A 26,754-nucleotide genomic window follows, 5' to 3' on the forward strand; every position below is an offset into this window, starting at 1 on the left:
TTTCACATGGAAGGCAAAGCTCTCTTAAAGGAAGGGATTAATATTTCACACTGAGACAGTAACTGAAGTGGGTGTTCATTCTATGGGTTGTTCAGATTAATTTTTCTGACTGTCCAGAGGTAGATGCCGAAATAATTATAGAGGTAACCTTTAGCACTCCTGGAAATTAAAATGTACCATGAAGAAAATTCATTAGCAACCACGAAAGTTCTTGGGACTTTCCCTTACTTCATCACACTTTTTCTTTCTTTCTACAATTTTTTGTACTCATCTTTTCTTTGCTCTCCTATCCTCCATTTTATTGTTAAAACAAACAAACAAACCTAATAAAGGATATGAGTCAGAGTTTTATTAGAGCTATGTTTGTCATGCACCATCCATTCTCAGATACATGGTTAAGAGGATAAGGAGACTCCCATAAAAATGAAGAGTTCAAAAACAGATGCAGCACACCATCTCTTACAGACATGACCAATTTATTGAGAGAATTCAAATTCTGGTTTGGCAAAGTATATCCAGACGCAGAGAATTTGGGATAATCATTTCACATCTGCTAGAGCTAACTGGTTGTGGGGTAGTATCTGAACAAAAAAAGGCAAAACTTCTTTCAATGAATTAGTGGGGACAGGAGATAATCATAAGAGAAGTACTTGCAAGAAAAAAAGGAAAACAACAAGTTTACATAACTAAGGCATGAAACATGCTAGTGCTAGTATAATCTTTTATTCAATTTAATTCAACATACATTAAGCACCTAATTTGTGCAAGACACCAGGGTCAAGGTGGAAATACAAAATCAACAAGACACAATCCCTGTCCTTAAGAAGTTTACATCTAGTACAGCATATATAAAAATGTCTGCTATAAGTGAGGTACATACAAACTGCTCCAAAAACATGGAGAAGGGTTACTTTCTGGTAGAGGTTAAAATTGGGATGCACTTACATTCGGTGGTATGGGTGAGAGGCAGGTCAGGAACATGAGTAAGCAAAACTGGTATCTAAGCATGTCTTGGAAACAGGAAGTTGTCTAGTTCCTCTACAGCTTTAAAAGTCTGAAAAGGGAAGGGACATTCAAAGGTAAACTATTTATTTTAATCCCCCTCATTATTAATTTAGATTATAAGAGATTAATTGAAGTGAGGATGACAAAAAATACAACTTGAAGAGGCAGAGACGGAGACATGGTTGTAGTGTGAACTCAACCCCCTTGTACGCACGTGTCTAGTTGCTTCCATAATGGGAAAAATTGGAAAAACACGCACAGGCAGTGCCATTGTTTGTCATACTGGAACAGCCTCTTCTGTTAGAGGGCCTTTAAAAAGCTTAGTGTTGGCTACTGCGGACAGTGGCTAGGAATGGCACATGAAATTAAATACTATATTTACCTGCAAATTAAAGCATGTAAACATTCCCTCTTGAACCCAACATGAATGACAAAGAAGGCTTGAAGAAAGAATTTGCGAAGACATGAGACCATTTTTTTTAGGTTAAATGATCTAATGGCTTTGGGTATGCTTTATTCCCTATTTTAAAAAATACGGAATGAACATGTGTTTCCTGATTAAAAATTTACTATGTATATAACATACACCTCAGAGAATTTTAATGGAACATACTTCTAACCAAACATCAGTTTCTGCTTTTGCAATTTACACAATGTATGTTAATTATAAAACTTAGGGAAACCTTACAAACACAATATAGAACAAGTTGTTTTAATATTATTCATCATCCTGAACTTCTGATAGCATGGATTATCTCAAAGGAAAACTACTTATACATCTCATTTCCTACCAAAATTAGTTCACCACCCAACTTTTAAAAAAAGATAAAAAATAAATAAAAACTTTCCTGTAAGCCTTTACTAATAGGAAATAGGATAATGCATACACCTCCAGGCAGTGATGAAATAAAAATAAACTAACATAAATCAGCACCACAGAAAACAAAAACCTCTTTTTGAAGTATAGAGTTCAATTCTTCTCGCCATCTCAGTAAACTGTGTATCAGAATTAGAACTCCTTCCCCACTGTGTCATACAACACACAGTATTTTAAACATTAATAAATGTTTGATATGCTACCATCAATAAATCGCTAATTTTTAAACCAAAATGATTCTAGAGAATTACAAGAACAGATATAATAGCACACTGAAATGATTTATTTAAAAGTAAAATAAAAATATGTGATCTATCTTGGTCTTATATTAATTTAAATTAAAAATTAAAGATGAAGTATCATTTCAAATCTATATACATCAAGATGTCAGTTTGCTGTAAAAAATGTACTTTAGTTGTAAATGCTAGATTATGCAAAAATAATTTTATATCAACTTTAATTTTAATGAATTCTCCCAAATCTAATATTAAAAACATTGAAAGAACTTAAGTTTTAATGGCAAAAAGTTCCTATTTTCCTTATCTATTAAAAAAAAGATCTTATTTTCCCTATTAACACACAATGCCCTGTTCTTAAGGCACAACTTTTTTTTTAGGATAATTATTAACTGATAGGTGATTAGGTTTATTTTACACAACAGTCACAAGACAGACTTTTTGTAGCCATATTCTGAAAATTATTTAAATACATCAAATTCAACCAAAGATCCAAAGGTAAAAATCACTGCTTCTATCCAGGACCAACGAATGCACAGTCAAGATAGGTAGGTGCAGGATTTTAATCTGTTAAAGACTGTCTTCAGGGGGCCATCTTCAAGGCATCACCTACGAGAAGCAAGCTGGGCATGTTCTTTTCTGAAACAGGGGTGGCACTGTAGCTTTCTTTGCTAATGCTGAGCTATCTAGAGTTATTGCTTTTAAATCTGCATGAAATCCAATTTTTTAATTAAACATCTCGATCAAGGGCAGAATCCCTAACACAGCTTCCTCTCTCTGCAATCCTTCCATTGTGCTGCCTCCACCTCCTCTCCCAGTGTTTTCTTACCTACCACCTGGCCCACACCTCCTCTTACACAATTTGCAAAATATCCAAAGGGTGTACACAGTAAAGGGGAAGAATTTGTGCAATTGTTATGTAAAATACATAAACCAAAATGCTTAGATCAATACATTATACAACCATAAACAATTCGTTTGAATATTATTCATTTAAAATACAGGAAAAAAAAATTGAATTGGGGGATGGGAACAACTGGAAAACATAAAGGCAACTATGACCCATCATGTAGGCCCTGTGACCTCAACTGAAATGGGGATCCAAGCATGAAAACTTGGTAAAAAATGAAAGTTTTATCAAACGGGCTTATCCACCTAACTCTCTTATATTTTCTACACTTACGTTTCTCAGAAATGGGTCGGAACATGTTTCGAAAAGAGAGAAGTATTGGATTAGACCTCACAATCTAAAGCTTCATGGATTTAAAGGTGATTTTCCTTGCCTTGCCAAGAAGTCTTTGAGAGAAATGGGTACATAGAGAGAGATTTTGGGGTAGGTGCTGGGCATGAAATACACTGGTTAAAAAAGAGAAGAAAAAATAAAAGGAGAAAACTAATTAATAGGCAAAAGAGAAGATAATGAGGGGAAGAAAAAGGGGGCGAATGATGGATGCTGAGGTTACTGATGTTACTGCTGCTACTGGATGTGGTGCATGAAAGTCAACTGTAAAAAATGGCAAAGATGAAGGAAAGTAAGACCAGGAGTTGGGGAGGTCTAGGCCACTAACAGTCAAATGCTTTCTTAGTTATTTGCAGTGTTTTCAAAATAATTTCATTTATGTAACCTTAAGAGATATTACATGCCTCCATGAATAATGCGACTTACTCATGAAGATGTTTTACTGGTATGTTCTGGCACAATGATGGTTCACATAAATAAACATAAATACTGTTCTCTCTACTCATTCTAATTCTGCAAAATATACTGACGTTTAGAAACCAAAAAGTTAAAAAAAAACCTTAATATTCTGTAAAAGCACTTAAAATCAATAACTAAACTTTAGTCAACAAATTATAAAAACAATGCATTTAGGGTGCACAGGTGGTTCAGTGGTAGAATGCTCACCTTCCATGCGGGAGACCCTGGTTCGATTCCCAGACCATGCACCCACCCACCAAAATAAAAAATACAATGCATTTAACGAAGAGCCAGTATCTTAATTTCTGCATACAACATACACTCTTCACAAAGTCTTTACCTACATGTAGGTTAACGGAATTAAAAATAAAACCAAAGCAATCTTGCTTGCTAATGTGAAGTAGTTTTGTTTCCATTAAATCAAACTTCCTCTAAACATTGCAGATAAAAACCTTCCAATTAAATTTCATTTCTTACTATGCCAGACCAATTTCCCTGACATGTTACAACTAAAATAACTCATTATACCATAGGACTGGCAACAGCAGAAGTCTTTTTCATCTCTCCGGAGAATAAAAGGATTTTCTCATCTTCCTACAAAGGTAAAAGTTAAGGCGTCTGATACTCTCTCTGTAATTCTATATCCTGTTTAAAAATCAAGTGTTCTAACTGACTAAAACTCTGAATGAGTTTTCATTGAACAAAGGTCAGCCTGATGAGGCTCCACCACTTTATCAGATTTGTGATTTTCTTTAGAGATAGGATGAAAACTCAAGCACTGTAGCACTCAGTTCAATAAGCAGGAATTAAAGGCCTTTGGACAGTGTGACACCCAAACCTAAAGTTTACACACATTCCACCAGGCTAGAAAATCCATTTTTTAAATCAAATTTACTTTTTAAAATAGTTAAAAATTTTAAAGCAAAAACCAAAACCATGAGAAATACCTTTCCTTTTCAGTGTTATAGAATACAAGGACATCAAAGTCTCATGAAATAGCGGAACTAAATGTTTACGTGAAGCATCCAGATACCACACTGAGAAAACCAGATGCTCCAATGAAAGGGAGCTCACAGAGCAAGGCTCAGTTACAGCGCCACAGATGACTGTGTCCCAACCTTTCTCCCAACCAAATTCTGCAGCATGAACAGGAAAAAATTTCGTCAAAAAAGTAACTTTTTAATCTGAAGGGAAGGAAATATTAGGGTTTCTCAAAGGTTATTAATGAGAGTTTGGTTTGATTATATCCATTTATTAATGGTAAAAACAACCATAACGCATTCGTTTTTTTTTTTAACATGGGCAGGCACTGGGAATTGAACCCAGGTCTCCGGCATGGCAGGTGAGAACTCTGCCTGCTGAGCCACAGTGGCCCACCCCATAATATATTCTTGATAATGAATTTTTCAGATTTTTTTCTAACGTACTAAAACAAAGTTAAATTTTGTGGTTTTGAAAATAGGGAAAGCTAGTTCAATCCACATAATGCCAAATAACTTTCAACTAATAAGAGAATCATTTATAATCTTATATTCCCTAATAGCATATCATCTCTAATGAGAAAGGTGCCAAAATCTTAGAGCTAACACTGAAACTTTAAAATATATATTACAAGGTAAAGACTGGTCAAGAGGAAACATTGGTCATGAGGAAAAGGATGGAACCATGAATCATAGGGAAAATAAAACCTGACAGTAAGATGGCAGAAATGTTAAACCCTGAATAAAAACACACTTTTCTTAAAATAAAAAACTCCAAAAACATTGAAATTGAGATTACAATTCAAATCACTGTATATCTATATTTTCTACTAGCTGGTGAATCCATTATTAAAATTTCAAAGGAAAAAAATCAATTTAAGCTTTTTCTATTTTAATCTATAAGAAATATTCAGGAAAGGATAAATAGAGCATTTGTAGCATATTAATGGATGTGTGGCTTGTTGTGCTTTCCATCCAAATTAGGGGTAAAAGTCCCTCTTTATTTTCAATGAGATTTAATTGTAAAGTTACATTAAATATCTACAGAAAACCAATCCTTTCTTCAGCCCAGTTCCAAAGTATTAACAGGTAGTGAAGACTCATGATGTTGTGTGAAAATGGTAACTCACAACAATGTAGACTCTGCTATAGATTTTAATTCACAAATATATATATGCGCCTTGTGTATGACAACCATACGAAAATAGTCTCAAAAATAAAGACAATACTGGAGACACGAAGCAACCTATTTTCCCTGATCTTGCATCCTATTACAGGGAAAACAAGTTTCTGATGCTTCATAAATACTCAAAACAGTTCGGGATGGTCTTAACTCATTGTCTCTACCGACCCTTTAAGGCCTCCAACGTTTCAGGTTGACCATTTTCAGCTCTAGAAGTTGTGCCCTGTAACCAGTAATGCTTATTTATGTCCTGTCTTCTCTAGATCCGGGAGTTTTCTGACCAGAGCCTGGTGGTTCATTCTGATGCTAGCAAGGAGCCCCCCTTCAACGCCGTCAGAACCGGTGTAGCTGATTTCTTCACCACTCAGGGTGGTCATATGCCCACCAAGGGCTTTTAAGATGGCATTGCCAGCACAAATATCCCACTTCTTGATGTATGTCACGTGGATATACAGATCAGCTTTTTCTTGACTCTTATCAGGCACATCCAAGAGCGCTAAAACTTTATAACCTAAAAAGTAACACAGAACTTAGGCTGCTGGTTTAAAGATTTTTAAAAAGTATTACTTTTTTAAGTAAGAAAAACTGTTAAAAGTTAACATACAGGGTATGCCAGAGCTCTCTGCACTATCTTTACCACAGCTCCATAAAATTATTTCAAAAATGAAAAGTTTCTGTAAAATACTAGCTGTACAGGCATTAAATTCAGATGAGCAAAAATATATTACAAGGAAAATTTATTATAATAGTCTCAAGTATAACCAAATATGTGTCTATACAGGCATATCTTGTTTTACTTTACTTTGCTTTATTGTACTTTGCAGATACTGCATTTTTTACTAACTGAAGGTTTGTGGCAACCCTGCATCGACCAAGTCTATAGGCACCATTTTTCCAACAGTGTGTGTTCACTTCCTGTCTCTGTGTCACATTTTGGTAGTTCTTGATACGTCTCTAACTTTTTCATTATAATTGTTATGGTGACCTGTGACCTTTGATGTTAATGTTGTAATTGTTTTGGGTACCACAAACCATACCCATATATGATGGTGAACTCAAATTGATAAATGCTGTGTTTTCTGACTGCTCCATCAACTGGCTATGTCCCCGTCTCTTTCCTTCTCCTCAGGTCTCCCTATCCTCTGAGACACAATAATATTTAGATTAGGCCAGTTGATAATCTTAAAATGGTATTTAAACATTTAAATGAAACAAAGAGTCAATCGATGTGGCAAATTTCATTATCTTGTTATTTTAAGAGATTGTCACAGCCACCCCAACCTTCAACAACCAACACTGAGCAATCAGCAATCATCAACTCCGAGGCAAGAGCCTTCACTAGCAAAAAGATTACGACTCATTGAAGGCTCAGATAATGGTTTGCATTTAGCAATAAAATATTTTTAAATTAAGGTATGTACAGTGATTTTTAGATGTAATGCTATTGTATACTTAATGGAATACAGTACAGTGTAAACATAGCTTTTATATGCACTGGGAAATCAAAAAATTCATGTGACTCCCTTTATTGTGGTGGTCTGGAAGCTAGCCCGCAATATGTCTGAGGTACGTCTGTAATTTTTTAGAAACGACTTTGTGATTTTCTATGAAAAGACATATTCAGTATGTACCACTTTCTGTGGAATGATCTTAAACTTGATTTCCCATTGAAGATCTAGGCAGGACTGATTTGAAAGAAAGGAACACAAAGTAACAATATCATCTTAAGTCCTTTTTTGCAAAAAGGAAGGATTTAAACAATAAAATAATAAAACAAATATGGAAGAAACTGGGTTCAGAATCTAGTTTATCCCATTCCTGCTGGGTATTCTGGACATTAAGCTTACTCACCAACCTAACAGAACCTATATGAAAATAGCAAAATCATATTAAGGTAGGCAGATACACGCAACTAGCATATGAAGACATCTGAGTTTAAAAGTTAAGAAGCTTCATGGTCCCTTTATTATTGTGTGGAAAAGGTTTTCAAACACAAATATTTTCTGACTTTAATTTGCTATTTCTTTGAATTAGAACACTTCTGTCGTGCTGAAGAGCATTTATTATAATAAGGAGTGGCAAATAACAGCCCGTAAGCCAAATCCAGACCATAGATTTTCGTACAGCCCTTGAGCTGTACAAACACTGTTAAAACAAACTAAAAAGAAAAATCAAAGGATATGCAACAGAAACCATATGTGGCCTACAAAATCTAAAATATTTACTATCTGGCTCTTTCTGGAAGAAATTTACTGAGCCCCTGATCTATAAAGGTAATAAAATAGTGAAGAATATGCACTGAGCTAGGTGGGCTTTAGATTCCCTCACTCACTGGAGACAAAGAGTTGTTCTGGTTAGCTGAGGAGCTCAGGGGTGTCCAATCTGACCCAGGCAAGCCCATCCTAATACCTAGGATGTCTTCTGGTAACCTAATGTTCTTGCTCCTCCCTCCCTTCTTAAGGGACCCACAGTTAAAGCAATAGGACAGGTTATGTACAAAGTATTCATTGATGCCACACCACTGACAGGAAAACGCTTTTGTAGTATGTGAGGGACAGTACTGCTTGTTTTTTTCTTACAAGGCTGGTATGTCTGAAAAATCCATACCTGAGAATGTTAAATGGGAGACCAGGCCTGCCTTAATATATACTCTACATTCTCACTCTCCTCCTAAATACCATGAGCTGTGACCCTGATGGCAACACTCGATAAAGCAGAAGGCAGTGAAAACATACCAGCACCACCAGCTGGGAGAATTGTAGTCTGGTTTCCAAACGTCTGAAGAGCAACCTGCTTGACCATTCCTGAATGGGAGCGAGACACAACAATCTTCGGGGTTTTCTCATTGTAAGAAGTGCGGGCTTTCACATTTGAACCACCGTCTACCATCGCCCAGGCTGAAAAGCAAATAGCATATCCATTACAACTTTGGGAGGTACCGGGGCTTTTAAAACTAGAAGTGATACTCTTCAGATCCCAAAGTATCCAGCAACTGAAAAAATATCCTCTCCCATAGAATTATTTGCATTGATTTCTTTTTCCAAAACAGAAAGCTTTACTGTATTTTCTGAGTACAAAAGTAATGCTTCTTGAAAGGTACGTGGGTAGTTCAGTGTTTAGAATGCCCACCTTTCATGCAGGAGACCCAGGTTCGATTCCCAGACCATGTACCAAAAAAAAACCTTCTATTTTTTAATTAACTAGATAGGTATAAAAACAAAGTAAGAAAGTACCATTTAATTCTGCCCAATCAAAAATAATAACTCGTAAATATTTGGCTTAAGAATCCCCAGGCTCCAGTTTCCTACAGGGGTGTCAGCTGAGACTTCACTGGGACTGCACTGCAACTCAACTTTTCCCTGCACCTAATCCCACTTCCTTCCCTCCTTCCACAAATTTGATCCCAGAGCACTCCTTAACATCTGGCATGCTAATCTTCATCTCAAAGTCTGATTCCTAGGGAACCCAACCAACGATACACACAACTAATTTTCCTGCATAATTTCAATTTTAAAATTGATTTTTTCTCCTATATTTCTTCAACTTTTAATATGTTCATGATTTCAATTATCTGCATATTGGCTCAATCTCCTAAGTGGTTTTATAAACATAAATACAGTTAAAGAATTAGGCTGATATGCTTGTTCTATCAAAAGAGTATGAAAGAAAAACTCCATGATGGGCTAAAAAAAGTCCATCTAGTCAAAGTAGAAAATGAATGATAAAAGGGGAAAATGACTTAGAATGATTTCCTTAGATTGGAAGTTTGCTTCACTGACCACCAAATTATGTAAGAAAACACTTACTCAGAATTATCCTAATTAGACTGTTGTTCTACCACTTACTACGGAATAAAGTACAGTTCACCATGGCTAACAATGAAAGCAGTTATATTCCAGCTTATTCCTGGCTGCAGAAAAACATCACAAAAATTAGAAGGGTTTAGATTTCTGAGTTCCCTAAGGAATATGGCAGTCTCCCAGACTTTTGTTATACTTCCTTATAAAATCCACACAAAGCAACAAGGAGAGCAAGTCAAAACACTTAAAAGATAAACCTACAAAACAGTAGGAGACAGTGGAGGGCGATAAATCCCAATTATATCAAAGAAGGGGAGTAAATACTGATGATAAGAGAATAAGTGCTGGAGTCCATCTCAGCATGGAGAATGAGGGACACCTTAACAGAAGAATCCAGATGTCAGAGAACTCCCCAGGATAGCAGAACTCAGATGATGTCAGCCAGGGTTTCTCCCCAGAAAGAAAAGGTCCAATTTTTCTGAAAGAAGACCTGAAAATCTGGCAAAAGAGCATCCTGAAGAAGTTTGGAGACTAGATGGAACCAAAGCTGTAGTTTTAAGACACACGGAGTAGGGGGATTAAAGATGGGCGATGGCAGAGACAATTTGAAAGGCAACTAGTAGAACTAATGAGAAGGAAGGAGTTGAAGATAAGGGCCCACCATCTGGATCAAAGAAATCTGAAAACACAAAAAAGTGCCCAGTTTAACACCTTCTACAAGATAATCAAGAAAAAAGACTGAATCAAAGATTTTATAACTAGCCCAGTGGTCTTTTAAGCATCAAGCCTACAGAAAAAGTTTTTAACACATAAAACCAAAGTGTAATCACACTTATAAGCTAGTTCTTGTGAAGTAATCAATTAAGGGACAAGCTTCATTCAACCAAGAAATGATTAGGGAACCCTCAGCAAAAGGATTATTGGTTAGCATTGAATAAATTTACCTGTTGATCTAAGAAGAAAGCAGAGATAAAAAAAGGGTGAAAAAATAATGTGTAAATACTGTTATCACAGAGCTAATTGATTAGGGTCAAAGGATCTAATTTAAAGCATATAAGCCGAACAGGTCTATGTTAAGTGAGTACAGAAAAATAAACACCAAAAACGGTATCATTGACTAAAGCGGGATTACTCATAGTAGAGAACCAACAAACATTGCCCAAAGAAAAAGAAGGTTATAGGTGGTTCTTACCAAAACACCATACTCTGAGGAATGCTAAATAAAGGGAAAGGAATTAAACATTTATCTAGCCTTTTTAGTAGAAATTACATCTCAGGGTATACAAATAACTCCAGCTGATGGAGAAAGTTTTCTATACAACAATTACAGCCAGTAGACATAGAAGAAACAAAAGAATTAGGAAAATCACATTTAACAACATATTTAGTAGATATTATAACAATTATGTGAATGGTTTAGTGGAAACTGGATCTTAAATGGTACCAAGATATCTCCCCAGATTAGCTGATGGTAGCAGGAAATCAATGAATGTTATAATCAAGAGATCCAGTCATGACCACCTTAACTATCTCATCAATAGGGAGACAATGAGACATTACATGGTGTATAATAAGATGTAGTATGAAGTAAATGAAGAATGAGTATGATGTATCCTTGACAAAAATGTTCAACCCTCAGTGCAATCAAGGCTTTAGAATTAATCTCCACTTTAAAGGAAAAATGGGATATTAAAAAAAATAACAATAAAACAAAAACGGACAAATCGAAAAGGTCATTCTCAGGACAAGTGACTTGGTCTCTTCAGCAAATCAGTATCATGGGATAAAAAGGAATGGTAGTTATTCTAGATTAAGAGAATTCAATAGCCTAACAACCAAAAGCAATGCTTGCCATTTGACTAATCTTGTTTTGAAGTAAACAGCTATCTTCTATCCCTGTGACTGAAAAAACCTTATGACTAACCTTCAAAAAAAAAAAACCAATTTTAGAGAGAACTGAGGAAATGTGAATATTGAATGGCATTAGGGAATAATTGTTAATTGTGTTAGCATGGTAGTAGAAAAATGCCCTTACTTTTTAAAAATCCATATTGAAGTATTTAAGAGTAATATGTCATGATCTTTAAAATATAAAGTTCATAGGCAAAATAAAAAAAACCTGTCGAATCTATTTGAAGTATACATGTATTTACTATAATTTTAGATCTGTTAAGAATTATTCATAACAGAAGTGAAAAAAAAGGAAATGAAGGGAAAACAAATTCACAAATTCTTTTTAAAAACATTCAAAAAACACAGTGTTAAAAAGAACAAATACTCTATTATCTCAATGACATAAAAAAACTAGAATAAGCCAATTTATACAGCCAGAAACTAGAATACAGGTTATCATGGGGGATCAAGTTATGGGTAAGGAATAGGGATTAATGCTTAATTGTACAGATTTTTTTACTTGGGGTGATGGCAAAAGTTTGGTAATGGGTGGTGTTGATGAAAAAACAAGCCTATGATTGTAATTACACAGTGAATTACATATTTGAATGTGGAGAAATTTTACGTTGTATGCATGTGAACAGAATTAAAAACAAAAAACAAAAAACCCTGAGGCCTGTACAATACAGTAAACCCTAATGCGGATGACATGGACTATAGCTAACAGTACATTTATAATAATTTTCTTTCATTAATTGCAACAAAGGTATCACACTAATGCAAGGTGTTAATAATAGGGGGAAATAAACGGAAACTGCATTTTCTGCATGTTCCCATATATCCTTCTTCTCTAATAAGAATAATTATATTAAAGGGAAAAACCAACAGTGTACTAAGAACTGAATCTACAATGCTATCTCCCTAGAGGTCAGTATTGGTTAAGAAATAAGAATCAGGGTGGGCCATGGTGGCTCAGCATGCTTGCCTGCCATGCCAGAGGACCCGGGTTCGTTTCCCGGTGCCTGCCCATGTAAAAAAAAAAAAAGAAAAGAAAGAAAATAAGAATCAGGTATCTCCACAGATACTAATTAGAATAATTTCAGATAAGAATCACTTACTTCATGTTATATAAGCTCAATGCATTCAGACATAACACTTAAATGGACATAATTCAAGCACTTTAAGAGCAAGTACTTAAATAAATGTAAATTACTGATGAGGCATTAATAGTGATAAGTAAAATGTAGCTACAGACCATGTTTATTTTGTCTGTATGGATGGGCTAAAAAAGGCCAGCAGGATTAAGTGGCTGATACTTTGCCACAACCTAAAGTTTCAACATTAACAGAACCTGTCATAACCTGTTGCACAATTTATGGCACACAGGGTTTTCCCCATGGAGTCACTGCAGGCTGTACCAGAGGTCTTTAACACAATATTATTTAATAATGTAGACTCTGTACACAGACTTCAAAGACAACACTAAGCAAATTTCTAAATACCTCCTCAAGGGAGAATGATGGAATAAATCAAGAACTGAACCTAAAAACCAGACTATCAATGCCAATCCCTACCTGCCGGGCTTCAAGAAGCTACAACGTCACTCTCTGGGGCAGCGGTGATGATGATGATGACTATCAGGACAGCTAATGTGGAGTACACACTATGTGCTGCAAACTGGAAAAGGTATTTCAATGACTCTTACAAAACAGGTACTATCCACACTCCACCGATGAGAAATGATATAAAAACTTCTTAGAACAGACACACAGAAATTGCTTTATAGATGCTAGATGTTATTATTTCCATAAGCAGTGACTTTGTCGTCATAGTCTAAAAGGTCCTATACCTCTTCTGAATTGTTTATATTGTAACGACTCTCACACAACTTCACCTTTGGCTGGCCAGTGATTCTCAACATGCTTCGTTACTATCTTACTGAAGAGATGTTTGTCAGCAAAGTTCTCTGAGGCTCTTCTCTCCATATTTTCGGTTTTCTTTCTTCTCTCATCTTCACATCTTTTAATTGTATCTGCATGGTAAGTTCTAGCTTGCCTCTAGAATATTTTCCTGAATAGGTTTAAAAGGGGGGTTGTAGGATGCCCTGACATTCCCCGATGAAGTGTTATTATGGTACCCTTGAAAATACATTTTTAGCTGAATCTGTACTACTTTTCATTCCATTTACATAGAGCTTTCAATTATCTCTTCAGACTTCCTAGTAAATCGCTTTTGAAAGTCATAGAGATCCATAGATACATATGCATAACTTCCATGTGTCAATAGGTTGCCTCTACAAAGAAAATGTCCAAAGCATTTGATAAGGACCAGAGGGAGGATTCCTACCAGGCTCCACCGGTGATGAGAGTGATATTTAGCTTATTTAAATTTGTGTATTTCACAATTAGGCATAACTTAATCATAGCATGATTCTAACATGATAAAACTTTTATGTAACTTTCCCTGAAAATTTTACTGATTAGCATTTTTTCACATTGCTACAGAGACGTCAAATATTCTAATTTTAATAGCTATAAATTTCCATTAAATGGATATGAGACTTACACATTTATACATCACTTCATTAAAATACTATTTAAGTATCTCTTGCTTCTAAGAATGTCAAACACAAGGAATTAATTCTAATTAAATCTGATAAGAAGTTTGATCAACTTTGCTACAGCTGCCAACAGCTACAGTATCCAGTGCCCATTAGAGTTAAATATAGTTAAAGTCTGATAAACAGACAATACTTGACAACTGGTACTTTGCCAACATCAGTATACAGTCTAGATCAGATATTAAGACAACAAAAGTAGGGCACAAGCCAAACAAACCTTAGCTCTAGGAATGGAAGGTTAATCTACATCTAATTATGGGGACCTGCTCTTTTAAAGAGTGTTTGCACATCTTTACTCTCCAGCACTAAGGGAAAGTCGGCCTCGTTATGGAAGAACTGGGCATTTCATTATCTAACTTACAGAAATTTCTCAACACAACTGTTCTATGCCAGAGACTTTTGGCTTCTTTATTTTAAGGAGAGTAAGCCTATGGGGTTAATACATATTCTTACGGAATTCTTTCCACAAACCTTTCCCCCCAACCTAATATGAACAGATGAGGAACCAAGACCCACAGAATGTGAATCTATTCTGCCCATCCAGTATCAATTTCTTCCTCTTTCCTTTTTGGGGATTCTTTACAGAATTTCAATTCTCTTTGGAGTTGCCGGCTCCTTTGCAGCTAAGGTGTTCACATGACAATGGTCATGAGATGAGGCAGAAGGCAAATGGGTAGGACTTCAAAGTATGGCTTTCCTAATTAAAAAATACAAAACAGGTTTTCAAACTTCTTCTTTGCTCTTCCTTCTTGCCTAGACAACTGAAAGCAGCCATCTTTGCAAGCATACAAACAAAAGTCACCTTCTAAGGATCACAAAGCAAAAAGGAGTCAGGTCCTTAAAAGTATCATAAGGACACTGAGCCAGCCATGGTCTATGGCCTTGTTACGTGAGAAGAATAACTCCTACCTTACCTGTTTAATCATGCTAATCAGGTTTACCTTATATGAAACTGCCAAATACAATCCTGGCTGATAAAGGCAATGAAGGACAGTGTCAAAAGAATGAGACCAGGCTTTCAGAAGACCTAAACCCTATAATTCACCTCCCAAAGTCCGTTTCCTCTTCTTTATTTAAATAAATAAATAAATTATAATTCCTATTTTATATTCCTTCCAAGGTTATTTTGAGGCTGAAATGGAAAAATTACTGTCAATACTCTTACCCTTATAAACTGTGAAAATACTAAACAACTGTGAGAAACTAATAAGGAGAGGTTAGCTCTTAGGATAACATTTAAACTCTTCAGTTTTCAAGATAGGAGCTTGCTAGGCCTGTCTCCTCATCTGTTAAAAGACAACAATGTTTTTTCTTGTACACAGTTACTGAAAGGTACAAATGAGATCATATTAACTGCAGATTGTTATACACTATACAAATGTTAGGACTTACAGAGTTATTATTTAAAAAGCAGTGTGATGCACTGATCTACATAAAATTCCTGGGGTTGATTCTGCCACTAACTTAGCAGATGACCCTGAGGAGTTCATCAAGTTTCTGAGTCTCATTTCCTCAGCTGTAAATGGGAGTACTAATAGTAACTGTGTCCTTCCCTCACAGGTCTATACCAGCAGTACTGCTAGGTGGTACCCTGATATTCACATTTCCTTTCTCCTTTTATGACACAATTCCTAAAATTTAGTTTGGATGGCCAATGAAAATACAGGGTGCTAGCTAGGTTTTGATCAACAGGATGTGAGTTCAAGAGATATGTGTCATTGGCGGGCCGCGGTGGCTCAGCGGGCAAGAGTGCTTGCCTGCCGTGCCGGAGGACCTCGGTTCGATTCCCGGCCCCAGCCCATGTAAAAAACAAACAAACAAAAACAAAATATAATAAAACAAGAAAATGTTTAAAAATGTTTCCCTTTCTTCCTCCTTTCCTTCCTTCCATCCTTCCTTCCTTCTCTGTCTTTCCTTCCTTTAAAAAAAAAAAAAAAAAAAAAAAAAAGAGATATGTGTCACTTGCAGGTCACGTCCATCATGAGAGACGTCTTCCCCTTGGGTGGAAGCTGGATGGATTGGTAAGCGACCTTCGACCATGCAGAGGACAGCGTAGCAAAGCAAAGAGAGAGAAAGGCCTGAACACTGCTCACACACAAGCTATGAGAGAAGAGAGAAATAAGCATTGTTCAACCTCCTGTATTTTGGGGGTCTACCATGGCAAGCTTAAACAAGCAGTTCAGTAAGGATTACAGGAAATATGCAGAAAGTAATCCATAAATTATAAAGCAATTATATAATTGATCTTGAGGTTCATTATTACTGCAATGGCATAAACCTTTTGTAGTCCATCAAATTAACTTTTAAAACCATCTGAACTACAAAAGGAGATAAAAGATCAGATAGCATATAGATTTGGTTTTGAATACACTCAAGTGCAGAAATGTGATCAAGATAATCTATGTTTAGCTTATCTCAGAAACAGGTAGAATTTGGGATCTGAGGTTATTCTGTAAAGCAAAAATATCACTTTGGAGTATCAAAAATTAACCTCTCTTGGGCAGGCAATGTGGCTCAGTGGCAGAGTTCTCGCCTGTCATCCGGCAACCTGGGTTCAACTCCCAGGCCCTGGCTACGTAAAAAAAATAATAAAATAATTAACCTCTCTTGGTTTCTCCCCACTTCACAGTCTTTTTGTGCAGTGTCAAACACACCCCGAATCAGGGAAGGCCTGAGGGAATGGATATTATTTTTGGGATGCCAGGACATCAGGGCTGCTTTCAATATAGCAAAGTAGATACTGTCGCCATCAACATATCATCATCTTAGAAAAATGTAGAGTCAAAACGGCCACCATTGCTCCGTGTTTATAAGGGGAATTACCAGTGAGATGTATAATAACTCCCTTCAGACTGTCAGCAAAACTGCTTGTACCAATAAATGTCTGACTTCCTTCCTCTACCATCGTAACTTGTGGTATCATCAAAGACTTGTGATCAGAGTCCCTGCCATGACTGCCACCCAGAAGACCATGGCTAGGCCCTCTGGCAAACTGCAGTGTAATGGCTGTCAACATGTCACCCCTGGGTCCATCAACACTCCCAAGGCTATCATCAAGGCCACTCCTGAGCTGAAAGGGCAGCTTGTCAACATGGTCTTCCATAACTCCACTCCCAACACAGTTCTAAGAATCTGACTTGCCATCAGCTGGAAGCTAACAAACATCAAAAAGGTGAGGGAGAAAGAATTCGAAGGAGCTGTGAAAGGCATCATGGACTGCCCAGAGATTAACTTGACCTCTATGACTTTTGGGTTGACACCCACTGATTCATTTCCAATATGGGGCTGGCACTGTCCTCAACTACCACAATGCCAAGCTCATTTTCTGATAGGATAAAAGATCTGGCTACAGCAACTACACAATGACCCTCAAGATCCACAAAGAATCTGAGGTATAACAGCTCTGTATCTCAATCCAACAATAGTATGAAGAAAAGAGGACCTCAACTGCTGGGGAGTCCATGCCCAAATGTATCCCCTCAACATACTGAGAATCTTTCATCTTCAACCCAGTTTCAGCTTCTACAGAAAGGACAGAAAACACTGCTTTGTCATGCATCACAAATACCAACAAGATAATCTTTAATGGATCCAGTGAGGAAAGACGAAAGGTAGGGGATTGACTTTAATAACTACTGAGTTAATTGCATTTCTGACATGATGGTAAATACTCTGGGAAAATGGTTCAATAACATTAACTCTTGAAAACTCTTGCATATTTCATACCTGTATACTCAGAAAATGGCTTATGTATCACTCCTAGTACAGGTTTGCCGTTTACAGCCACACACACCATAGTAGTGACATACTGGCGAAGGTCCTCTGAGAACAGAGAGAAAACAACAGTCAAAGTAAACTATTAGTTGAAGATTTAACATTATATTTTGTCTCATTAACACTCCGTGGGGTTATTCTGCAAGACCATCTCTATGAGCTGCTTGTCTCTGGGCAAATTACTTAATTCAGTTTCATCAACTGTAAGATAGAGAATCTAATAGTAACCATCTTTAAGTCTATATTAAAATAACTTTTTAAGTTTTACTTATGATTATATACACCTATATCCATAGCTAGTGTCTTCCCCTGTTCTCCAACCAGACAGGCAGCTCAGTGGGTCTGAAGGGTCAGGTACTGTGTTCAGCCACTAGAATACGAAGTTGAAAAAGGAGGAGGACAATATAGAAGCAACTAACTTTAGCATATAGACTAAAGAAACAGAGGAAAAGCAGAAATTAAATATCCTTAGGTTAAGAAACGAGGCCTGGGAAAGGAGCCACAGAAAGGAAACCTGAACTGGGTTAAGAAAATAAAAAAGGAAACGGGGAGGAGGGATGTTCTAGTTTAAAAAAAAAGGAAAAGGTTGAGAATCACCTATTCAATCCAATAGCTCACTATCTAATTGGAAAAGTTGTTGTGAATTTGCAAAATATTATACATCAATCTATATATCACCTGCCTTGTCTTAAGGAGGAAGTGGTTCTGATTCTCCAAAACTTTGGCAATCCAAAGTTTGAGATTGAATTTTTTTAATTACCTGTATATTCCTGTGTTGCATCAAGTGGGTCAATCCAGACAGTAACACTTTCGGCTGGTACCTCTTTAGGGGTAGTTATTTCCTTCAGGATATCCTCAGGAATATTATGATCCCATAAGATAACTTCCTGATCAGCTGCATCCACATGTTCCTCAGTATTTATCTGTATCAAAAATAGTTGACAGTTAAAAATTTTTTAAATAAGAAAAAAATTACTTGATAAAAGAAAACAATGCAGATAAAATCACAGGAATTTTAAAAAGGTAAATCTGTTTTTGTTTACTTTGAGGGATTTCATTGCAAAATGAAAAACACTGCAAAAGAAATGACAGTGACATGTTGTCTTCAAATACTGCCTAATATTCGCATGTTGACTAAACAAGACAATCCAAAATATAGATAAACTAAGCATCAAAGAAACAAGCTACTTAAAACATAATGGTGATTTATGAAAAAATAATAGATCTAACGTGAAAACTGACTGGAAATACAATGGAACACTGAATATAAGCTATTATAAGAATTAAAGGGACAAAAATGACAATAGGCTTGAAAAGCAATGTACCTTATAAACAGAATTATGAATGCTACGCTACACAATGTCCTAGAAAAGTAAACGAAGTACTCTGATTAACAGGGAAAAGGAAACCTGGAAATTCTTTAACAGGTAAGAAGCTGGTATGTTATAAAGTTTAAACAAAGCTGAAATGAGTGATCAAAAGGGACCAAAGACATGTGTGACAGGATAAAGGGATTAAGTCATTATTGCAAAACAAAATTAAAACCTAACCTGACTTACCATACAGATACTTGTGGTGGAGCAAGTGGAGAAGATACAGAAGTCACTTTATAAAATACGTATTCTATTCACAAAAGATTACACTAAGCATCCCTTTAAACTGGGGTTTCTCAACCTTAGCCTTACTGAAATTTTGGGCTGGATAATTTCTTGTGGGGGCTGTGCTATGTTTTTGCTGCTTAGCAGTATCCTGGTGTCCATCAGATACTAGTAGCACCTCCCCCTCAGGTGTGACAACCAAAAGTCTCCAGGCATTGCCAAATGTCCCTGGGTAGGAAGGGGCAAAATAACCCCCAACTGAGAGCCACTGCTTTAAACAGTGAGCTTCATAATGCAGTTAAAATATAGTTTGAGTGGTAAAATAATGGTTTTAAAACATTAAATGCTTTAAAACTGCATTTAGTTTGTAAATTAGGATATATCAGAGAAGCAAATCTAAGAATTGACTATATATTAAGAATTAAGTTTATAACCAACTGTCAATCTTATTGAAACACTATCTCATCACAACACTTCCTCTATAAGATCCTAATATAAACGCACACAAGCAAAACATCCTCAAATGGTGGATTTCAGTTAGGCACTAACATTCTATGTAGGACAGGCTCTGGGGTTCTGTGCTTTCTGTCAAGCCCCCTTTCCAGGGAGTTAGCCACGTTCATGCAGCATATAAAACAGTGCCCAGAACCCACACTACAGTGTCACACTATAGCACTGACAGTACATGAGTAAAAAGTCACTAACACAAATTGCCATAACTATCATCAATCTCTGGAAGGTACCCTGCAGCATCATAAATTATCACATGAAGTTGAAAACTAATATTCCAGAAACATCAAACCACTTAAATCATAAAATATTCCTTAGGATAGTGTATAGTAAACATCCAATTAATCATTTATCCCTTTTATTAGTTCAGCAAATATTTACCGATTGCCTGCTATAGGTCAGGCACAGTCCCAGGACCTGTAAATACAACAGCAACCCAACTGAGACCAAAATCTCTGCCCTAGTGGAATAGAACCATAACTATGAATATGTGTTCTATCACCAGATTGCATGAATCCAAATTTCAGCTCCTCAATATATTGGACATCTAACTTAGGCTAGTCATTTAATCTTTCTGAATAGTGGTTTTTCTCATCAATAAAAGAGGATGATAAATATACTTCTCCTAGAGATCGTAAGACAAACCAATGAAATGAAAAAGGATTTAAAAAAAAAGACAGCCTAGTATAGTGCTTAACACAGAGAAAGCATTTAACTAAAGGCTGGCCTCTATTATTCTTGTTAAGTTACTGCTTTCAGTCTTAATGTTCTTTGATCTTCCAGTCGCTGTGACAGTGTCCTTCCCTGTCCTTCCTTGCCATCTATGTTTCCACATGTTCCTGGTTCTGCTCCTCCCTCTCTGGCCATTTCATCTTACAGACTCATGCTGTCTCTCCAAATCTGCTCAAGATTAGGTCCTAGGGCCTTATCTTCCCTCTTCACGCCATATTCTCTTCCTAAGTAATCCTGTCCCCAACTAGTTTCATTTACCATCAGACAGCTGGCTCACAAATTTCTATTTTCAATTCGAATGTCTCCTCAGGGCTTTAGACTTATATACTGACTGCCTCCTTGTCATCTTGAACTTACCAAAGTCACCTCTAACTTAAGTCTAAGATGGCACTCATGATCCTCTCCCACCTTGTCACTCCCTACTCCTCACCACCAACAAAATACCAAATAGGAAAGCCAAAAATAGGAGTTATTTTTGAGACCCACCTCTTCATAGCCCCTAACAATTCTCTCATAGCCTATGCATTAAATGGCATCAAAAAGCTTAATTTGGTGCTTGGCACTTACTGAGAACTAAATAAATTTTAGCTAGTAAAACCAGCTGAGAATAACTCACCTGAGTTCTAGTCATCACCTTCTGCATGGACTACTGTAATAGTCTCCTAACTGGTCTCTCCCACTCCAAAGGTGGAAGCCCAAAGTTTGGCACATTGCAGGCCTCAAGAAAAGCCAGCTAAATCTGGCTTCCTTTAGTACTCTAGGATTAAATTAAAGATCACATCTAAACTCCTCTGCACTTGGCATATGAAGGTGCTTTTTGATCTAGTCCCTACCTAATTTTTTCTCATTGTGTCCACAGTAATATACCCATGTTGAATTGAAACTCATCGGGTTACTTGAATTTACCAAACCATCATTTTGCTTGGGCCTACTCCTTTGAACTTGTTTTGTTCTCTGCCAGCGACGCTCATATCTGTACTAACTATTAATTACTAGAGGAGGAAACTGTAGCTCAGGGAAGTGAAGTACCTTCCAGGATTATTTAGGCTGGGACTGGTCAAGGGGGGCAAAGCAAGAGCTCTTTGCACTACATTAGTGTTTCTCAAACTTTTCAAGTGAGTGCTTCTGTTGAAAGAGAAGTATTCAACTCCCATCCTAGACAGCAAGGAGGACCCAGAACCAAGCTGCTGCTGCCATGTTTTATCTTCAGACAAATCCTTGTCAAAGACTCTGAATAAGTCAATTTGAGCATAGGAACCCTGTGGAATTCTGAAAGAGCACTTTATTTCCTGTACATTAAATCAAAACCATAAATTTGACTTTCTGTGTTCTGCTGGTTACAAATTCATTCAAGAAAATATTCTCAGCCTTCATTGTCACCATTTTCCACAAGGACATAATGACACAGTGCCATGGCAATACCTGCAGTTTGACAGGATGATAAGGAGCACTGCCAGCAGGTGTTTAGGCAGAGGAGAGCTGCTGCCCTGAGGATGTGCCCCAAATGCCTAATCTGAGAAAGAAGGAAGGCAAAGGAAATCCATCTCAGGCCAAGCCTGCATTCTGGTAGAACAGCATACAGTTGTTTAGTGGAGGCAACCTGGCCACTGCTGCAAATTGGGCCAGACAATTCTTTTTAAGAGGGGACTGTCCTACGCATTGTAAGGCTTACCTTATATCTGCTAGATAAGAATAATACCTGACCCCAAAGTTGTGGAAACCAAAATTGTCTCTAGACACTGCCAATTGTCCTTGTGGGGCTAAGGGGATCACCCAGTTGGAAACTGGGTGGCTCCGAGTATATCTTTTTACTGAGATGTAAACATTGGCTCAGAATACCCAGGTATCAGAATCCAGGTAGGAAAGTAGTGGGAAAAAAGAAAATAACCCTCTCCTCTCCTCTTTGCACAGGGAACTAGGGTAAAAGGAGAATCTATGGCTTTTCCAGGCTCATTCTTCACTAGGAAATAAACTGAGTGGGCTTATGATTTAAGCTCCTTATTAAAAATTGGAAGTGAGGCTTTAAAAACCAGAACTTTAAGACAGAATTTCTGGGTTATTTGGGGAGAAGAAAGGAAGAAGGAATCTAGGGCCAAGTCTCTTCTTAGATGGCTGTATCTGGCCTCTAGTCTAGCATCATAGGGACAAAAGGAGACAGCTCGACATGACACCAGCCCTACTTGGATACTGTGTAAATGAATACGATCTCCTCTATTCCACCAGTCACCATGAAACATAAACGCTAAAGACGTACATGCAAATATTCAAAGAGCCACAAGAAGGAAATTATTTTATGTTAAGGCAGAGACTTCAGTGTCTGCAATTCTAAAAGCTTAATTTTTGTGTTTAAGAAACTGCAGCTCACTACCCTTAGCACCTATTCCCTTAGCACTTGCTAAGAACTGGTAAAACAAATGCAGGAGACTGTGGAAGTTACCCAAGACAAAATACAGGCAGACAGTGGAGATTACAAACACACATATATTTTATCTTTACTTTTATTTTTAAAAAAATTCTACTTTGCTATATTTCACTATTATTGCTTTTAAGCTTCTGCAACTTTATGTTTTGCCCATCAATTTGTACTCAAGTTTTAAATGATCTCCTAAAGATTTAGCTAAAATGAATAATTAGTTCACAGAACCAAAGGAGTGGAGTGCTGCTATATCTCAGATTTCCCACCTGAAAAATGGGAATAAAATTTACTTCTTGAAGTTACTACAGGATCAAATAAAGTCCTGTGTGGCCATTAACTGGGCACCTAGTATACCCTCAAGAAATGATTACTATTAGTACTTTTGTAATTAATACAGATTGACTTTTTGAAACACAAGTTTTTTCCCCAAACTCTTGGGAAAGCACATGTATTTGGGAACAGAAAGGAAAATATTTCACAAACACATCCTACATAGTAGATGCAAACAAGATAAGTATTATTTGTGATGATAAAGCAATGTAAAGCGAAAGAAAAAGTGGGAGTGTTCTATTTCGTTTGAATGGAACAGTCGAAAAAAATTCCACTAATGTCAATTACATCTGGTATGTAGCAGCTCATGTTATGAAAGCCAATGTTCCTTCCTGCTGGGGGGAGTAGGGGGAGGAAGAGGAAATAAAATCAACACAAAGATTGATTGGAGGCAGTTACAGAAGATATGTAATTCTAAAGTGACAATACTCTCCTAACTCTTACAAGAACAATCCTAAAAAGGTCTAACATGTTTCAAAGAAGCCAGGTGTCAGGATCACTGTTTATCTAATCAATAAATACTGGAAACAGTTTTCTTCCTGGTAGACAAAACTTACTATTAGGTGACTTAAGACATACACTTACAAGGTACTGCTACAAAATAATGAACTCCTGCTTTGAAACTATAATAATTAATAGAAGTTTTATCTGATTCTAATAGCAGCTCTACTAAAATGATTAATTCAGAAAGTATTTACAACAAATCTAAAATGCCTGGAGTCACAAGAAAAACATTAATTCCTACCTTAGAAATTTATTCAAATAAAAGGTAAGTGTTCTTTGATTCTTATACTTTGTAGAAAATATGGATCCTTAATCAAGTGTCAAGTTAGGAGAGATGGCTGAAATGAGGCTGCTGGGAAATATACTTCCAAACACTTCCTTGAGGGGTTCCCAAAACCTCTGACATTAAGAGGGTCCTGATAAAAAGAGAGCTAAATCTATGAGCACCCCTTCAAATGCCCGGGCACGTCAACAGCCATGCAAGCAATTCTAGGGTTCTTAGACTTCAGCCAGAAAACGTGAGGACGCTTCCAAAGAATGAAATCCGGGCAGGCTAGAGCAGGAGGGGCCTCGGGGGTCCTAGGCCAACCCCCCTAGTTTAGAGAAGAGTGTGCCACAGAGGGTGATGTTAATTTCTCGTCATTTGGTTATAAACCCACGCCAGAACCGGGGCTCCAGATCCCGGGTGCAAAGAGCGCCCAAACCCCAGGGGTGGGCACAGCGCCCGAATCAGACTGCCTGCACCTTCGCTCAGCTCTTCCACAAGCTGCTTGTGCGACCCTGAGCACCTTAGTTTCCGTGCCTCAGTTTCTTCATCTGCAAAAAAGGAAGCCGAGGCCATATGTTCCTGGACCGCTGGAGCGCTCCGGATTCGCGACGGCACCCACCTGCACGCTGGGGAAGGCGGTCTTGAGCAGGTAGAACATCTTGCGGTTGGACAGCACGTCGCCGCTGGTCATCTTGTCGTCGGCGCCCTCCCGAGTCTTCCCCTTGGTCTTCTCATGCAGGGCGTTGCTCTCGCGGACGCGCCGCACTTCGTCGCCGCCGCGCACGGCCGCCAGCACTGACACCGCCAGCAACTCGCGTAGGTCCACCGTGCCCCCGTCAGCCGCGGGCCCTGCGGCACCGCCCCGCTCGCCGCCCAGGCCGAAAAGGCTGAAGCGGCCGGCCAAGAAGCCCGAGTAGAGGTGGTAGAGCACGCCGAGCCCCAGCAGGCAGAACACAGCCACCCCCAGCGGGGACAGGCGGATGCCCATGGGGGCCATGGCGGGAGGCCTCCCCGCTCGCGACGGCCGCCCGCCGGGCTCCCGGGTCTCGAGCCGCCGCTACACCGCCGCCCGCTCCCCGGCGCCCGTGCGCCCCATGGCTACCTCCCGCCCAAGGGTGGACCGCGGTGCTCCGAAGCCCCCGTGGGCAGAGCGGACCCGGCTCCTCTGCTGTCCGGCAAGTCCTACTTCCACGTTCGCCAACGGCCGCGAGGTGAAAGGGCAGCGTGGGTGTGTATCCGGGTTACGCGGGAGGCGGGGCCTGAGGAAGCCCCACCTCTAGGGGCGGTGCCTCCTCTGGACCGCGCGGGTCCCTGTGGTTTGTCCCGAAGGTGGTCCGGCTTTGGGGTCGCTCTTGCTGTTGGCGCGTCATCCTTTCCCGCGGGCAAGGCATCCCAGCGCTGTGCGTGTGACAATTTAGGCCTCCCTTTGAAACACACGATGACAAATTCAGGCTTCGCGTTCAGATTGTTGAGAAAAGGAGGAAAGTAAAATAAGCCATTTAAAAATTGTTTTTTTTTCTCTAAACTCTTTCACCAACTCGTGTGTTGACACAGATTGTACCTTTAAATCGCCTCTTCTTGCTGGTCTAGGCGGGCTGCATGCGGGCGCCGAGGGGAGGAATTGCATTTGGCTCTTTACTGGGACGGGTGAACTAGACATTTATGCCCCATAGATCTATACGTTTTTACAACTTTTCTCTATCTCCATCTGCCAGAATAAACCGTCCTCAACATGCCTTCATCCTGGGCTTTTGTGATGAAAGAAAACACTCCGGGTATCGCATCAGGGTTCGGATAGGGTGGGGGAGAAACTGCCTGGGAGCCCGCTTGATAGAAAGGTTGTCCGAAGACAGTCAGTCATTATAGAAATTATCTTTGAATCAGCTGAGGCCCTCCAAATGCATTATACAGAAGCATTTAAGTGAAACTACCTCCTACTAATAAGTATTAAGTTTACCTTCCATCTTAAGAGTATATATTAAGATCCACAGTATCATTTTTAAATGTTAGCATATTTATTAAAAATCAACTTAAACTGCAGCCTCTTCTACTGGGCTGTGATCTTAAACGCCTAACAAAATGCACGTGTACAGACTGGATTCTGAACATTCGTCGCAAAGCAAATCTTGTAGAGACAGCCTGGGTTCTCCTGCTCCTTTAGAGTTGAGGGTATCTCTAGAATTTGCATCTACTTTTACAGATGCAATAAACAAGTCTATTGATTGCTTAGTTTTTCTGCTTAAAAATAATTGCCGCACAAAATCCAGTACAACTACAAATCAGTGGAAGAATAGTCCCTGGAGTGTTGATAGCTTGAGATCCCGAGGAG

The 26,754-nt window shown here is 38.2% G+C and overlaps 1 protein-coding gene across 1 annotated transcript; it reads right to left on the bottom strand.

Moving 5' to 3' along the window:
- Positions 1-342: 342 nt before the first annotated feature.
- On the bottom strand, positions 343-25,651 carry BPNT2 (3'(2'), 5'-bisphosphate nucleotidase 2). The gene is made up of 5 exons (XM_077166805.1): positions 25,045-25,651; positions 18,828-18,990; positions 18,020-18,115; positions 8,716-8,877; positions 343-6,491 (listed from the first exon to the last, which is right to left on the bottom strand). The coding sequence occupies exons 1-5, from the start codon at positions 25,420-25,422 to the stop codon at positions 6,220-6,222; spliced, it is 1,071 nt and encodes a 356-aa protein (XP_077022920.1). The 5' UTR covers positions 25,423-25,651; the 3' UTR covers positions 343-6,219.
- Positions 25,652-26,754: the final 1,103 nt, after the last annotated feature.

This window comes from Tamandua tetradactyla, chromosome 6 (assembly GCF_023851605.1).
Source record: "Tamandua tetradactyla isolate mTamTet1 chromosome 6, mTamTet1.pri, whole genome shotgun sequence".
NCBI lineage: Eukaryota > Metazoa > Chordata > Mammalia > Pilosa > Myrmecophagidae > Tamandua > Tamandua tetradactyla.

Bases quoted from the DNA above. Each gene is read 5' to 3' on its own strand.
- BPNT2 (XM_077166805.1), bottom strand. From the start codon at position 25,422: ATGGCCCCCATGGGCATCCGCCTGTCCCCGCTGGGGGTGGCTGTGTTC. The intron at 18,991-25,044 runs GTGGGTGCCGTC...TTTTTGATACAG, and splicing joins CCGCCTTCCCCAGCGTGCAG to ATAAATACTGAGGAACATGT. The intron at 8,878-18,019 runs GTATGAAATATG...TTTGCTTTTCAG, and splicing joins GCCATTTTCTGAGTATACAG to CCTGGGCGATGGTAGACGGT.